Source organism: Argiope bruennichi, chromosome X1 (genome assembly GCF_947563725.1).
Source record: "Argiope bruennichi chromosome X1, qqArgBrue1.1, whole genome shotgun sequence".
NCBI lineage: Eukaryota > Metazoa > Arthropoda > Arachnida > Araneae > Araneidae > Argiope > Argiope bruennichi.
Window position 1 is genome coordinate 132,228,192 of NC_079162.1, and position 17,602 is coordinate 132,245,793.

The 17,602-nt window shown below is 30.5% G+C and overlaps 1 protein-coding gene across 2 annotated transcripts in view; it reads left to right on the forward strand.

Annotated features, from left to right (window-relative positions):
- The first annotated feature begins 2,106 nt into the window (after positions 1 to 2,106).
- LOC129958641 (uncharacterized) overlaps positions 2,107 to 17,602 on the forward strand; it is a 90,312-nt gene continuing 74,816 nt past the window's right edge. For both annotated transcript variants that reach the window (XM_056071241.1, XM_056071242.1), the window contains exons 1-5: positions 2,107 to 2,171; positions 3,493 to 3,531; positions 9,139 to 9,379; positions 12,611 to 12,758; positions 16,286 to 16,438. In XM_056071241.1, the coding sequence (XP_055927216.1) occupies positions 2,126 to 2,171; positions 3,493 to 3,531; positions 9,139 to 9,379; positions 12,611 to 12,758; positions 16,286 to 16,438 (627 nt within the window). In that variant the 5' untranslated portion in view covers positions 2,107 to 2,125. The remainder of the gene's footprint in view (positions 2,172 to 3,492; positions 3,532 to 9,138; positions 9,380 to 12,610; positions 12,759 to 16,285; positions 16,439 to 17,602) is intronic.

Genomic DNA, 17,602 nt, shown 5'->3' on the forward strand with positions numbered 1-17,602 from the left:
CCCCCACATTAATATTAGAACACTTTATATTAAGTACCTTAAAAGTAACACATTAAAAAATTGTTGGTAATTTTATTCATAATTTGGCACTTTGTAAACAGAAAATGGCACATAAAACCATTAGAGAAATATATTATTACATATATTTTTTTTTCATTTTTTGAAAAATTTTTATAACTAGACATCTACAATTAAATCCACTTTTTCTCTTTAGAAAAATTGTCTAAAATCTTCCCGAGAATTTACGCTTTGATTTATTAATTTTGATGAGAAAATTTATTAAATTGAATATTTTTAGAAGTAAGATAAAAATTTAATAAGAGAAATGAATGTAATAATGTCATAAATTTATTAAAATGATGTAAATTTAAAAAAAAACTTTATACGCATATTCGATTCTCTTCTATGTGTTCTTGGGTTATTCATGTTTTAAAAATTTCCAAATTTACAAAATGTAACTTAAGTCGAATGCCTCATTCGGCGGTATTTAAAAGAAAATGGAAAAAACTATACGTTTATTGATATATAAAGTCTCCTGAAATAAAATAAAAAATTAAAAACTACATTCTTATAGCTGATAGAAAAATGGAATTCTAATTCTTTACCTAGTAGACTGCAGAAATAATGAAATTTCAATCAACCTTCAAATTTAATCGATATCCTACAAAAGAATCTTGCGCAGATTAATACCCACATCATCATCAAATTTAATCAATCATTCAGCAATTTCTGAATCAATTGAGAGATATTAATCAGAATTCATATCGCAAATAATCTAAATCTGTTTTTTTAAAAAATTGTTTACATCTGATTTTATTGGGGCAAATTTTCTTCGGAAGAAAAATCATTAAATTCGGCTGCTAAACGAAATCATACATGTGGGTTGTTGAAGACGGTCTTTTAAAGGGTGATCAGACAATAAATGTGACTTCTAATTCATATTATTCATAAATAGATATTCATCACTTATGTTTCGATGAATAAAACACTTGCTTTTTGTGGCTGAAACTACGCTTGAACCTTGAAATATTTTCTGTTTGTAGGTTAAAGATATTTTAAAATATGTAAAGGAGAAAATGCGTATTTTCAATTAATATTTAAGATATTAAATAATGAAATTTGTTATTTAATATTATGAAGTGATATGTGAATAAGCAACCATATTTATGGCCTTTTAAAAAAGATATATCATTAACAGAAATTAATTTTTGCTATGCCCTGTGATAGAAAAATTCTGCAATCTACATATCGGGGAAACCATACAAAAATGAAATATTTGACTGGTTAATAAAGACCCATGGCCCATTGACTTAGTCTGGGGCCCATTTCTAAGTCTAAATGAACTGGGACCGAATCTCTAACAAATCACAAGGAATACCTCGATTATTTTTTACTTCTGAAAAAGCTGAAAGGTTTCTAAGAAGCTAAACATAATGAAAGAGTCAAACGTAGTGCAAAAATGCATTATTCGGTGACAACGGGCTTACTGTCAATGGCACGAATTCGATTGTAAGATTGCAACAGTCAAAGATTTCCCTTAAGTACTTTCATATTTCATTAAAACGTCAGTACATGAAATGCAGATTTTGTTTTTTGCATTCTCTTTTGCAAAATGATTGATTAATTCGTTTGTTGATTTCGCCTCTCTTTTTGCAGCTAATTAGCAATTAAAATCCCAATTAGCAATCGAGTGTAATAAAATGTATATCTTTGGTCAAGGACAATTATGAAGCATTCAAATAAAACAAAAAATTTTTAAACTATGTTGAATTTATTTACTTTTTAAATTTCCTCATTTTTTCTAAATATAAAATCTAAAAATTTTAATTAGGATTATGTTATTTAAGTTATTATTAGCTTTTCAAAGGCACAAACATACATGCAAGATTTTCTTTAAGTATATTGATGCATTTAAAAAAATTTAACATATTTCTCAATGAAATTACAAGAATTTCTGTCGCAAATATACTTTTATAAATGATAAAAAATGGCATTTCAACTTCCGTATCTTTTCATCGTAATGATCGAACTGTAACTCATTTTCATTTTTACCCCGTCCCCTTATTGAATCTGATATAAGCGCGATTGAAGTTGTCTGAGCACAGTAGCAGTTCTGCTTCCCAAGATGTGGATTCTGAGTATCTTATCCTGTCTTCTGATTCTGTTTATAGGTGAGATCTGTTTGATTTCCTTCATTTTAAGCAAACACTTTCAGATATAATCGATAAAATAACTTCCCAAAAATATCGGTATTACTTTAAAAAGTAAAAATTTATATGAAAGGAAAGGATTTCCGATGAAAAATACCCATTATTTCAAATGAAAATTACTTATTGTGCGTAATTTCTAATCATTCACATCATGTTATAAAATACATAAGGTTCGGCGTCCTGGCATAGGGATAGCGCGTCTTTCCCGTGATCTGGACGTCCTGGGTTTGAGTCCCGGTGCGGGATTGGTTGTTTTTCTTCAGTGTTCTAGCTGTGAGGTGTGTAAATGTGCCGTCCTATAAAAAGGGGTTCTACAAGAGAATGTGACGTATCAAGTAGCTAAGTCGTACTCTTGGCTCTAGTTGGCGCTACTGAAAATAAAGAGACGCTCACTCGGCTTAAATCGCTGACAGGTAACTGTCAACGGACTTAAAAAGTGCAATAAGCCACAACAGCAATTGCATAGGTAAAGAAAAATACGATATTTACCGATTAATTACTATTTATGTTTAAAAAAATTAAGAAACTGTATATTAGCATTCGTTGTAAATAAAAGTCATTCAAACGTAGCAAAAGTTATATAAAAAAAATTCCGCAACAAAGAGTATCTACTAAAAATTATGTAGTTAAATGAACAATTTTGAGCAAATGTTATGCGATTTTAAAATTAAAAAGTTCTGTCCTGAGAGATACCTGAGCGCTAAAATGATTCGCATATGTAAGTATGTTTTTTTGTTTAACTACTTTTAACGGTAATTTTTATGCAACAGTCAAATACTTTTATTTAAAATTTCACTTATACTGGTGGTGAAATTCTTTCTTTTTCATGATTTTTTTTCTATTTAGTAATCTATGCCATACTGTCTTTAAATGATAAGTTAATAAATAAATTTCTGATGTAATTGTTTCAAATTTTTTTTTCTACAATTCGTCTAGGAATTGATAAATATTTGTAGTTAAAAATTTATAAGGACGATTAATTATATTAGATATTTCACCAGATATGCATTTTGCCATCTTGCGTATATTTATATATTAATTAATATTGCTACATTTTATAGCTGTTTCCATTGGATATTGTTTCCTGAAGTAAAAAAATACTTATGACCTTTAGAAAATGTTGAAATATATGAATTTAGAGCATGGCATTATTTTTTTAAACTTTGAATCAAATTATGCTACTTAAATCTATTTAATAATCAAATTTCGTTATTTAAAATGCAAAATTTATTTAAATTCGTTTATTTAAACTACAAAAAGTGACATTATTTTCTTACTCTAGGTAGCCACAAATCTGAAGTATGCCCTCCAACAGATGCAGGTAAGTTTCCACACCATTAGCCTTAACACAAAACTCAAAAGAATATGATCAACTAATGTATAAAATTTTTAACAGAAAAACTTTGTTTTTTAAATATATTCTCAGTTTCGGAATGGATCAAAGCATAGAAGTGACATCTTCTAAGAATCTCGCCAGTATATTACGTAGATACTAGCGAGTATAGTATAATTCGTTAATTACCTTAAAATATATGATTTTTTATTACTGATGTTGAAAGATGGAATATTGACTATTTTGCCAAATTAATTAATTAATTTATAAATATAATGGATATATTTAATTAACTTTTTAACTCCACTTATTAATTCATTAATGCTTCAGTTGTGTACTCACCCTCACTTCCCGAATTCTCCGAGTTATTTCTAATTATTAGAGCGTTGAAATAATGAAATATTTTTATTGAGTAATTATTGTTTAAATGCAAACAAATATAAGAAATAATGCAAAGGAAATATTTTTCAAGAAAATTAGTCTTAAAATGTACAAGGAAAAATTATAATTTAAATTTAATTTAATTTATATTCTAAGTTTATAAATGAATACAAATGTTAGAGAGGAAAATTCATTTTACTGTATTTACTATAAAGAAAATAAACTAAATATGGATTTATTTTATATATTTACGTATCATTACAATGGTATATAAAATTTAACTATAAATTTACTTAAATGATGGATTTTATTTATTATATTTTTTACTATATTGTTGACGTATAGGAAGTAAATTTCTTACAAATTCGAGTGGTAAACTTTGTTCGTATTTTTGATCAAGAAAATTGTTTGAAATATGATCTAAAAAGATTTACTCGTTTGTTCCATTTTGAGAACACATTTTAAATAAAAATGAAGTAACTCTGAAGAATAAATATGTGGTCAGTGAAAGTAATGTGGGACAGTAACCACAATATGCAACAGTGAAATTTTCGCAAACTTTAATATGTGTCTTTTTTAAGGCACTTTAGAAGAAGACAAACAAAACTTTTCTCGCTTTTTTTTCAGTATTATTTTCTAACGTTTGTTCACTTTAGTTGTAACAGTGTTAAAAAAAAGTGAAGCCAAATCTTTAATAAGAATCATTATTCAATCCCTCAATCGATTATTCGCAAGTTCAATTGCAGTTATGTATTTCTTGGATCTGTAGGATAATTATAAGATTCAGTGTTCATTTTTGGAGTTTCTCCTGAGAAACAGGACAGCGTTCTCAATTACTTCTGACAATTTTTATCGTGTGATAGTTAGGAATAAGCCTTTATAGTAATGAAAACCTGCAATTTTCATATATTTATATTAATTTAAAATATGAAAGGAAGTCCTATTAACTGTAGGTACATGGTAAAATCCTGACCTGTAAATAAAGTTCATGTCAAATTAATTGATATTTAAAAAAAATCTACCATGTGATCTACACATACTACACGCATCATTATTAATTATGGTTTGATGCTGATCGACGCTGCATATGGAAGAAAATAGCCTCAAGGAAGGAAAAACGCGATGCCGAAAGAAAAATCTGAAGACGACGATTTTCAGTAAGAAACGAAGATTGTAAAGTTGGAAATTTAGAATGATCCATGGTTGGGTTTTCAAGAAACACGTATATTTTAATAGATTATGCTGAAGGTGCAAAATGGATGACGTTCGTCTAAGGGATTGGTGGAGGTCAGGTGCATGTGATAAATTTGAAAATAAGCAATTTGACGAAATCAGAATTTGTTTTAGTAATGACGACTGCCGAAAGTTAGATAGAAGTTTTACTACTAGATCCAGTCGTTGAGTAGATTTTTTCAAACAGCATAAATGCCAGAGAAAAATGAGTTGAATGAGAGATTGAGCGTTCTACTTGAAATGGGGCCATTTTTTTTTTCTACTGCTAAAATGACCTAGTAGTACTCATTCATTTTAAAGTAAGTTTCTAAATATTATATATTTCTTTCTCATAATGTTCCATCATTTCTGTTTTTATAAAGGTCCCCTTTCCAACAAAAAGATCGCGGTGACCTTGTGGTACGATCTCGGCTTCGGAACTGTAAAGTTTCAAGTTCGAGACCCAAATCCGCCGTGTAAGCGGGTCTGGTGCACGCTGAATCCGTCGGGGCCAAACGTACTCCAGCTGGTGTAGTGTAGAAGTTTGGGGAGGGAGAGTGCCAGCTCAGGTGTTGTCCTCGTCCGCTGACCGCGGCTCAAAATGACGAGTTCCGTTCCAAGAATAGTCCTTGTATTGCTTTAAAATGGGACGTTTAATATAACTAAACTTCCGACAAAATTGGACATAGTGATTACAAATTACTCCAAATTAAAGATATTAAATAGTTATGACATTTTATAAGTGATATTCCATGAAATAAAATATATTTTTATTGTAAAACTGTATGAAAAGAGAATTTTTTGGGTACTTGGAAGCGATTAGTAAAGAAATTCAGAGACAATAAGCAGTAACTTCGTAACATTACATATAAACTCTCTTCAAATCAGTTCGCTACTGCGACCATAAGTGTTCTCATTTCCCTCGTGTTTTCAGGGGTAATTATAAACATTTTTATAACTAAGACTGGTTAAGTCAATTTGAGAAAAAAAGCCTTCCAGACTTACTTTCCTTCTCTTAAGAATATTTTAAATTGAAGAACAGGGTAACTTCTGCAAAATCCCTACTAATTATCCCAAGTAACCAAGTTACAAACATAATATTAAATGGAGTAAATTTTTCACTACATGATTTAGTTAAAGTGAGCTGTAACAATTTAAGTTTGCAATCTCCTGTGACAGAAAAAAAAAAAAAATCAAGTGAGGTGGGTGGGCATTTTTCAGCGCAAGGTATAAGATTACATATTCAGAAATTTTTGTCATATGATAGGTAGGTCCAGTGTTTAGTTTAGTTTAGTTATATTAACGCCCCGTTTGAAGCAACACTAGGGCTATTTTGGGCCTGACCTCGTAATTTTAAACCCTGGTCAGATCACGAGGACGACACCTGAGCTGGCACCCCCCCTCTCCACACCACACAACACCAACGGGAGGACGTTTAGTCATGACGGATTTAACGTGCAACACACCTCCTTACACGACGGTTCTTCGGTGGAATCGGGTCTCGAACCTGAAACCCTCCGGTTCCTAAGCCGAGACCTTACCACCAGGCCACCGCGGCTGGGAGGCCCAGTGAATTGGCTCCATGTGCATATACAGTATAAATTTATTTTCCATTCTCAGACAAACTAGGTAATGGAAAAATAATACTTTTATTAATATCGACTTTAGTAAAAAAAAAAAAAAAATCCTTTCATCGAATCGTCAATTCAAGTGTATTCAAGCAAAATAATAATTCTGTTAGATTTCAATGCAACATTTGAGTTGATATTTTGCTCTTTGCTTTAATTTTATTCAAATACATATAATCGTACCAGCCATTTTGAAAAAAGGACCATGTCCACTTTTACAAATTTTACAACAAAAGCAAAAAAAAAAAAAAAAAAAAAAAAAATCCTTTCCTGATATTTTGAGAAAATTTTAAATACGTAATTTTCTATCATTAAAGGAGACCAGCCATGATGCAAAAATGCCTACAATATGCTCCTACAGGATGCCCAGGTAAAAATAAATTCCCTGTGCCGAAAATTGTTCAAATGAATCTAGGCTTGGGAAACTCACTCCGTCTTTAACTTACAAAGACATGAACGTTTTAAGAAATATACAATGAACAAAATATATCACTACAAAACCTTACTGAATTTACTTATTATAAGCTAAACAGTCAGTATTAGTATTCCACTCAGTTATTATTCCATTACTGAAATCCTTGTTAGCTCGCACTGGTAGAATTTCTTGATATCATGTATTTTCCAAATATTCCTAGAATGTTTTTTAAGCGGAATTATTTTCTGGATTGGGTATGAGTTGCGGAGAGCCATCTTAATATTGTTTCTTTAGTAACAGAAACCTTTCCTCAAGACGGAGGATATAAAGCTTAACGATCATGTCTTCTGATTCTTATTGAAAAAATTGGGGGCCGCGGTGGGCTGGTGGTAAGGTCTCGGCTTCGGAACTGGAGGGCTTCAAGTTCGGGATCCGATTCCATCGAAGAACCGCCATGTAAGCGGCTCTCATGCACGCCAAATCCGTCGGGGTCAAACACCCTCCAGCTGATGCGGTGCGGAAGCTTGGAGAGGGGGAGCCAGCTCAGGTAACGTCCTCGCCATCTGAACGCAGTCCAAAATTACATGGTCCGTTCCAAAATAGCCCTAGTGTTGCTTTTAAGCAGGACGTTAACCTAACTAAACCAAACTTAATTATAAAAATGGAATTCTCAATAATCGTTTATTGCCAGCAACATTTTTGCTCTTAAGAAACAGATCTTCCATAACTTTGAATGGAGAGAATTTCTTTCTTTTTTTTTTCAAGAAGGCTAACCACCAAGTTTTAAAATCAGTATATTTTAATGAGCGACATTTTTTACTCTGAATTTCTTTTTTAGAAGATTTGATCAAATTAGTCAGTGCATCAGTGATGCAATAGATGAGGGCCGCTCTCAAGACGACGCCTGTTCAAATGAACTGCAATGAGATCTATCTTAGTGTTTTAACAAATGAAATATCTTCTGTTTTCATATGAAATACAGGGGTCGAGCTAAAGGATTGTGAAAACATCTAAGGATAGAATTGGAAAAATAGGAAAAAACTCCTTATCAAACCGGCAAATTCTCTTTATTTTCTAATTTATGACAATTTGAGAATTCCATTTTTGCCAGTATACAACCACAGAGCCAAGAAATTTTGTTCAAAATGTTTCTATCCAAACTTTTGCAAACAAAATGGAAATTTTTCCCCTGATGTAAGCTGGCTTCGAAATAGAAACTGCGTCATTAGATTCATTTTAATCTTAACAGATAAACAGTAAATTAAACAATGCAGTAACAGTAAATTAAACATGTAACTAAATTAGTACAATGCAGTGAAATAGCTGTTATGTGCTAAAATATGTTGATAAAAACAGCCAAACTTTATTATACAAAAGAAGGCATTCAAAGGAAATTTCGTGCAATTCTAGAAAATTCAATGTAATGGAAACCTAAAATCGCCACGAATGTTTCCAGTCCATATTCCCAACTGGCGACAAAACAATTCTTCAAGCCAGGACGAAAATAAACTCAATTTTCTATCGAAAGTAGAAAAGTGAAATGAAAGTGCATTCTGTAGTGATGCACTTTCAGTTACTGCAGATCTCTTCTTTCCTGAGAGTAACGGCTAGAAGATTGAGTAAAGTACGGAATAGGAAAAAAATCAAATAGAAATAAAAAATCAAGTAGATAAATACTGTTCAATATTATATCACATTCTACAGTATTCGCAATATCATGTAATATTGAACACTATTATACATCATGTTATCCTACTTAAAAAATCAAACTTCTCGATATGCTAATAGATATTCAAATTGTAAGTGGCAAACTAATTGCTGGTAACTCCAGGGTTGTCATATTTTATGTTTCATATTATTATTACAATTTTATTTATGCGAGTATAGACTATGCATTTTAAAATGAAATGTATCACGAACTCACAAGGTGCTTTTCATAATCATTTTGATGTTTTTCAGAGAGTGTACTGCATTCAGGATACGAATATAACTACAAATTTTCAAGTGAGGCGATAGCAGAGGCTCCTGGTACTACAAATGATAAAAGCAAGATTTTAATTCATTGTGCCGTTTTTTTGTCACATACAACAGATTGTTACTACACCTTAAATCTTAATGACTGCAAATTGAATGCCATTGGAGGCCCAACTGGTATTGAGGTTGCTTGGATTGCAGATCAGTCTCTTCACGAACTTTCCAAGTAATCAAAGTTACAAATGCTGCTATGTTTTATTTTAGCGTCTAACATATTTATTTCACAAAACACATCAATGAATATGACAAAATATTTATAAATTAGAGAGCTGCGAAATAATATATATATATATATATATATATATATATATATATATATATATATATATATGTATAATATGAAAATGTACAATTCAAAGGCAGACTATGTGGTGCTGTTACACCACTGAGGTGACAAGGTGACAAAAGTCATGGAATACCTCCTAATAACGTGTCGGTCCCCTATTTGCCCGCCGAAGGCAATATCTCTTCATGATATGGACTCAACCAAACGTTGAGCCGTTCTGCCTCTATTGACGTCCATAATTGCGAAAGTGTTGCTGGTACAAGATATTGTGCACGAAATGATCTCTCAAATACATCCTGTAAATGTTCGAGCGATATAGGTGGCCAAATCATTCGTTGGAATTTCTCAGAATATTCAAACCAAGGCCAAACAGTTGTAGCCCGGTGATGACATTGTGAATTGCCATCCATAAAAAAGCTTAAAGTGGCCCCGGATAGCTAAATATAACCATGTCCAGTCAGTGATGGGTTCAGTTGGACCAGAGGATCCACTACATTCCATGTAAAAACAACGCACACCATTATGGAGCCACCATAATTTTTCACGGGTCCATGACTTTGTGGGGTCTGTGGCACATTCGAATCTTCCCATCAGCTCTTACCAACTGAAATTGTGTTTCATCTGACCAAGCCAATGTTTTTCAAACGTCTAGGTTTCAACCGATGTACTCATGAGTCCAGGAGAAGAGCTGCAGGGAAAGTCGTGTAGTTAGTACAAGCATTCAAATCAGTCTTTTGCTGCCGTAGCCATTAAAGCCAAATTTCTCAGCACTGACCTAACAGATACGTTCGTCGCAGTGTTGCTTGTATGTTAACATTGATAATTCTAAGCATACAGCGCTGATCTCGGTCATTAAGAACAGGCTGTTGGCCACTGCGTTGTCAACGAATGGAGGCAATACATGAAATTTAATATTATCGGCATACTTTTGAGACTGTGGATCTCAGAATGTTGAATTCCCTAACGATTTCCGAAATTAAATGTTCCATGCGTCTAGCTGTAACTACCATTCCACGTTCAAAGTCTATTAATTCATGTTATGCTTCTGTACGTTCAAAGTCTATTAATTCATGTTATGCTTCTGTACGTTCAAAGTCTATTAATTCATGTTATGCTTCTGTAATCATATCAGAAACCTTTTCCCGCGAATCGAATACAAATGAAGGATCTGCCAATGCACTGCCCATTTATACATTTTGTATGCGATACTACGGCTATCTGTATATTTGCATATTGCTATCCCATGATTTTTGTCACCTCAGTGTATAAACATTTTTCAGTAAATCGAAATGATAATCGTAATAATTCGTAACATATTTTAATTTCAATTATTATTTTAGAATTTTTCTTTCGATATTAATTACAGTTTTATTTTCTTATAGTATTGTATTTAGTTCCTTAAATTTTTCGAATTTTTCCCTTCATTTTCAGATTTTGCAATATTTTAGTACGCTACTAAAAATGTACTTCTGAAGAACAATTCTTCACGTTTTATTATTTTCTATTTCGTAGTTTTAAATAATTTTCATAATTTATTATATGAATAATATTGATTTTAAGAAGATGTTATGAAATTTTGTAATCAGTTTCTCTCTTAAATTTTAACTCATTACTCGTCGATAGCATCTCTCGCAGTGAATTAATACTAAATAAAAACAACCAATTTAAGAAATTTGAAAGTATTATTAAAATATTTTATTGTCCTCGGACATACAAATCCTTAAAGAATTTAAAAGTGCTAGACCATCAGTGAGAGTAAAAAATAGATTCCTAATTCTATCTCAACGAACATGAAATAAATCAAATTAAATAAAATATGTAATAAAAATGTATAAACTTTTTCTTTCTGTGTATTAAAGAGTAAAAATTTTTTTTTTCCATAAAAAGTCATTTAATGCACACAGAAATACTTGATGCACATTTGAATTGTAATCACTTTCAATTTCTTTTTTTTTTTTTAATTTCTAATTATGAATGTTTGGAATTTTTTTATTTTCACATCAAAATTTTTGACAAAACCTTATTTTTCTTTAAGGTTCCTTTTCTACTTAAAATTCTTTTTCTTTTTCAATTCTTTTTCTTTTTAAATAAAAAAGGTCTTATGTCCATTATTTTCAATTTTTAGTTTTTATTTCTTACGAAATTCGTAATGACCTACACCTTCTCAGAAAACAGACACGGTGTCGCTGGAGTCTAAGTAAATCTTTATATAGACTCTGGTCCGTTTTCTTTAAATTTACATCCATTTTCTAAAAAGTCATATAAAATGTCACCGAGAAGAAAATTACTTTTCAGTGTTCTAAATTTCTGAGAGTAAATATTCAATTTTGTACATCATCTATTTATTTAATATTCGATATATATAGCGAATATTCTATTTTGCACTTCTGGTACTTAATTTTTGATAAAATGTAATATTTCCGATAATGTGATATTATACTGCACTAATGAAACGATATTTAAAGATTGTTTTATTTTTTATTCTTTTCTACTTCTTAGTCTAATTTATTTTAAAGCTCATGATTACCAATGTTATGGAAATCTAAAAATTAATATTATTTAAATTTGTGATAGTTTCACATCTGTAAAATCCTTTTTTTAGCTAAATTAATATATTAATTAAAAATTTAGAGCTCTAAAATGATTAAAATATTTCATGTTCAACTAGAATAAAGAACTTTACAAAATTTCAGAGCTTTAAAATGACAGGAAATTGACCACAAAACGCCATCCTTAAAACATCGGTAAAAAAAGGCATCCATCAAATATGCTAAAATGTATGAATGAAACGTATATAATTGCATGAATTTTTTAGTGTCACATTTTTAGGTCAAAGGGGTCATTTGTAAGGGCACAAGGTAATTTGTGCATTACTTAATTCCCTTCAGAATTCACTCATATTAATTCAACTCAATTTTTCTACTACATATTAATAAATTGTTTGATTGTTTGAATTTGATTTTTGATTTTATTTAATTTCGAGCTGTTGGATTTTAAATTCTTATTTCTAAATTTTTCTGCCGAATTTTTTATATTGCAAAATTGTGCAGAGTTCTGGTATTTTTTAACAATAAATCATGATTATTTATTTGAAGAAACAAATGTTTTTAGGTATCCGGTGTTATTCTCTCTTGTTAATGGCGAAGTCTCTGAAATGTATACAGACGAAAATGACCCCATACACTTAGTGAATATTAAAAGGGGAGCTTTATCAGCATTCGTGTTTAAGCTGTCTTATACTACAAGCGCTAAAGAAGAGGTATTGTGTTTGCATTTTCTTTACTATATGGAATGACACAAATAAAAAAAAATGAATGATTCAAACTCATATTCATACTCATACTCATGTGTGTGAGAAAACACTTTCACACTCACAAATTCATTAACTCAACTTTTTAGAAGTGCACCTAGAAAGCCTTCAAAAAATCCTAAATGTTTTTTTTTTATTATTATACTATAATCATATATTTGATGGAGCTCAAAAAGAAGTTGAAGAAATCTCAAAAAAGCTCCTTTCATTAAATAAACAAAACCAATATATGATGTAAAGATGAAGGAGATTTTGAAGAAAATATTCTAATTTAAAACTTAAAGCACATAGTCAAAGTCGGCAAAATAAATACTCCAATAGATTATAAAAACTAGACAGAGAAGGATTTTGAAAATATGGCAATAAGCATCAGAATTTTATTCCCACTCTCTGTTTTTATGGAGAGTTCGAAAAGCTGTTTCTCCAAATAAAAATGAAGAGCTATATAGATCGATCATGTTCTAACAATAGCTTCCAATTATTTCATCTGAGCAAAAAATTCTGAATTCAATTGGTCACAAAATCTTTAACTGATTACAAAAAAATTATTTCTATAGAATCAATGAATATAATACAGTAAAGTATTCAAGGATTCTTTAGGAATAATTTTTTATAAAGCATTTTTAGTATTGAATAATTATGTTCTTAATTTTTTTTTATCCAAGAATTAGCGCAACTAAAGCAAAAAAAAAAAGGATTTTATATGCGATTGTTATAGAATGATGTCAACAAAATCATCACGAAATAGTGTCAAAGGTGACCATGCTCAGTTATGGTATATTACCTCACCTGATATTACACCATTACATTTTTTCTGTTGCGGTTATGTAAAGGACAAAGAGCTTACAGTATCAAATGAAGATAGTGATACACTCAGTTAGTATAACAGATGCTGTTTCAGTGTGGCAGACGAACTATTGGGCAACAAGTGGCGAGAAATGGAACATTCTTCGAGCTACTAGCGGTGTTCACATTGAAATTAAATGACACAAATGATTCATTAAAATACTTCATAATCTTCTTTACAACATATCGGAAAAACCATATTAAACCCATAACCAGATTAGAATAGTTTTTTCCAATACTTTTTGAATACAATTTCTTTTACAATTGATTTTTTATAATAACTTTGTAACCAACCATGACTGATACGTTTTCCTCACTAGAAGACAGATGGATTGCAAATACACATTTAATATTAATTTTTGTTCAGAACATTTTTTTAAATGTTGTATTATTTTTTGTATCATCTTTATTATTTTATTATTACATTTATTGACAATACATATTTTGTATAAAACTATTTTCTTGGTAAACGTTTTCTTGATATTTTCCATAAATATTGTTGGTATTAAAAATCTAAGTTACCAGTTTGCATCATAAATATGTTTTATTGTTCTTTATCAGAAGATTTAATATTGCTTTACTGTTCTCTGCAACATTTTTTTATTTCAAATTTTTCATTTGTGTATTTTTATAGTAACCTATATCTTCCAATATAAAAGGAGGTCAAAACATTTTGTTTAATTGCAATCTCTTTAACGCACTGTCTTTTTGAGGAGCGAGAACTTTTGCTATTCAGAGGAAACAGAAGTTTTCTAAAAGTATCAAAATTTCTTGAGCCAGATTTGTAACTCACCTCAATAGGAAGAATAATCTGTAATTATATGACACACTAGACATACCTCCTACAATCTTGACACAATAGCCTTTAATATTGTAAATTTCCCATTATCATTTACATTGCAGACATTGTTTATTGCATCACGGAAATATATGTATTCCTTAGAACGTAGTTTTTTGTACATTCAGGCCAGTATATAGCAAATATTCAGATTCAGTCTTTTTCATATATGTCAACAATGTATTAATGAACGGCAATTGAAAATGTAATTTTGTTCATTCTCCCAAATCATCAGTCTATATGAATAGTAATTCATAGGAGTGCATTTTTTGTTTCTTTCTTCACCATTTGCCGGCTTGATCAATTTAATGTTAAAATGATGCCTATCTTCTCTTTGCTTGAACAATATGTTTGCGGTAATGCGTCGTAAGAGCGGTGAATTTCTGCAACATGTTGAACACGACACTTTCGACGATGAAGTAAGCTGTAACGTGATTCAAATTGTTCTGCAACAATGACGATTGTCACTTCATCGATAGTTGAGGAATTAAATCTTCCTGCGTGTTCTCCAACCGGTGTTTTGTCAACTCGGTACACAACTTTATGGTCATCAGATGGTATTAATTCGTTGATCGTTCTGAACGATTTAGCCAATTGGTTGTGCTCCTGAAATAATTGTCGCAAAGATGTAACAACTTTCTCTTTATTAGTTTTGTTAATTTCACAAAGTTTATTTACTAGATCACTTGAATTTCCAATGAAATGTATTTGCAAAAATTTATTTCCATCATCTATGAATGGAAATACAGAGCATGCTGTATGATCTATATGTTTTTGAATCTTGAGCGTTGGCTAATAATTCTCATTCATTATATTCGTTTCACCATACGAATTCATTTGAAAGCATGCGTTATAATTTCTCTTATTATTCAAAAAATTCCTCCGTTGTGTTGCAGTACCAGCGACTAATGAGAGAAATGGCGCAGGTGGTGCCATTAGTGTCGTCAGTTTAACTTTACCATCCAAACAACACATCCTAGATGCTTCATTCTTAAATTTGAATGTTTTGCAATGTGTGCAAACTTTATTCATTCTTCCAATAACCATAGCTGTATGCAAACTATGTTGAATTTCAGAATTATAGTGAAATGCAATGCGACCAAGTTTTAGCACTTCATTTAATCGATTCGTTTCTTTCTGCTTTTGTGATGATTCATCAGCGTATAATTGAGACGAATGTATTCTGTTTCTTTCACTTCTTTGTGCTGTTACGTTTTCTGTTTCATTTTTTTCTTTTACTCGCTTTATCTTGGCTGTATTTGTGCGACGACCAATATTTGATCATTCTCGTGGCATTTTTAAAGCCAGCAAAATGCAATTCCAACAGCAATTCAACAACAGCAGAGTTGAAGAGCCAGAATGTAAAATCAAAATCAAAATACTTGCAAAAGTTTGTAATAATGCTGAAAAATCCTCACCATTAATATTGAACAATGAGCGTATCAAACAACCACACGCGAACTTGCATCTATGCATTGGCGACAAGATTTTGTGAGAGGTACTGTCTATTTGTGTCATCTACATTTGAATAACAAGATTACTGCTACTGATATTAATTGAAGTAACTAATGCCACAAGTTTGATTTTATTGGTGAGATTACTTTTCAATAGCGTGTAATAATCTCGAGACATCACGGATCATTCTGCAAAAAGCCACGCTTAAATCAGTCCAGTATTTTTTTTTTTTTCAATTTTTAACCGACACACACATTGATTAACATTGCCTTTTACAGGGATAATCTATCTTAAAATTTTCCTCAGGGTGAAAAAAATGAATTATTTTCTAATACAGATGCATACGGATATTCATGGCACATGTCCTTTGGTATCTACACCCCTCGAGGCTTCTAATGGATCAGTGAGAACAACAAAAAACATGCAGCTATGTGCTTTCCCAAGGCGAAAAGATTGGAATTTCAGCCCCTACTCTCTTTTTTGGAATATGGTAAACTTTCGAAATATCTGTGCTCAGAAATTTGAATGCATGTATACAAAAGTAGAGATACAAAGGAATCATTTTTGAACACTTTTCCTGTTTCTAATCATTATGCCTTTTAGTAAGATTGAAATTTTAAATGTATTTTATAAAACCATTTTGTAAAAGGTAAAAGAAGAAGGGACCACAGTTCTGCAAAATTTGGAAATCGAATTTCTGCCTGAAAAATCTTTTTAAATGCAACACAATTAATACAAAAAAATCCTAGTTTTTTTTTTATTAATGATTTTTCAACTATTTCAGTTATGTTTTATCAAATGCATTTAATTCCTTTTCGTAGTTATGACTTTAATATAATGACATTTTAATTTATGTACAGTCTAAAATATTCTAGATGAAAAAGTAATATAATAGAGATATAAAGTAATTACTTAAATCTAAACTGGTGATAGTTTACCTTTCTTTTCATTTTGAGAGTTTATTTCATAAGAAACTAGCTGGTACTCGGCGCGTTGCTGCTGCAGAAGAAATAGTTTTGAAAATATCGTTTGAAATTAGAAATAGCTATCTTGTTTAATTAGGAATGATAGAAAGAATGATATTTATTTTCTTATCGTCAATGAATACATTCACTGAAATTGAATGACATATAAAGGAGAAGTGTAAATAATATTGATTCTATTTCATTTTCTTTATTATTTAAGGGTTTATGGTGGACAATATTATTTTGTTTTTTAATGCCATTTATTCTAAAATAATTTTGTATAAAGCATTAAACAATTTTTTATAAAAAAAATTATGTATCGTCACGTAGACGATGTATTGTGAAGTGAATTCTCAAACGTAATACAGATTTTTTTCCAAAACTCATGTAACAAATAATTGGTATTCTTATCCGTTAAATTTAAACATATTTGGCATTTGTAGAGTTACTTTACGATCCAGAATGGGGCAGAATCTTTTCTTAAGAAAAATTTATGTTTCGACAAACTTTAATTACGTATTTTACTATAAATGCTCTCAGCATTACTATATTTAATCTTTCTTAATATCTAATGTTTTAAAAGAATACATAAAGATATCACGTACTTTATAATCATTTTCGAAACAAAATAAATTAGTAAATTTTATTATAAAAATATTTCAACATGAATCAGTACATCAATGAAGTTT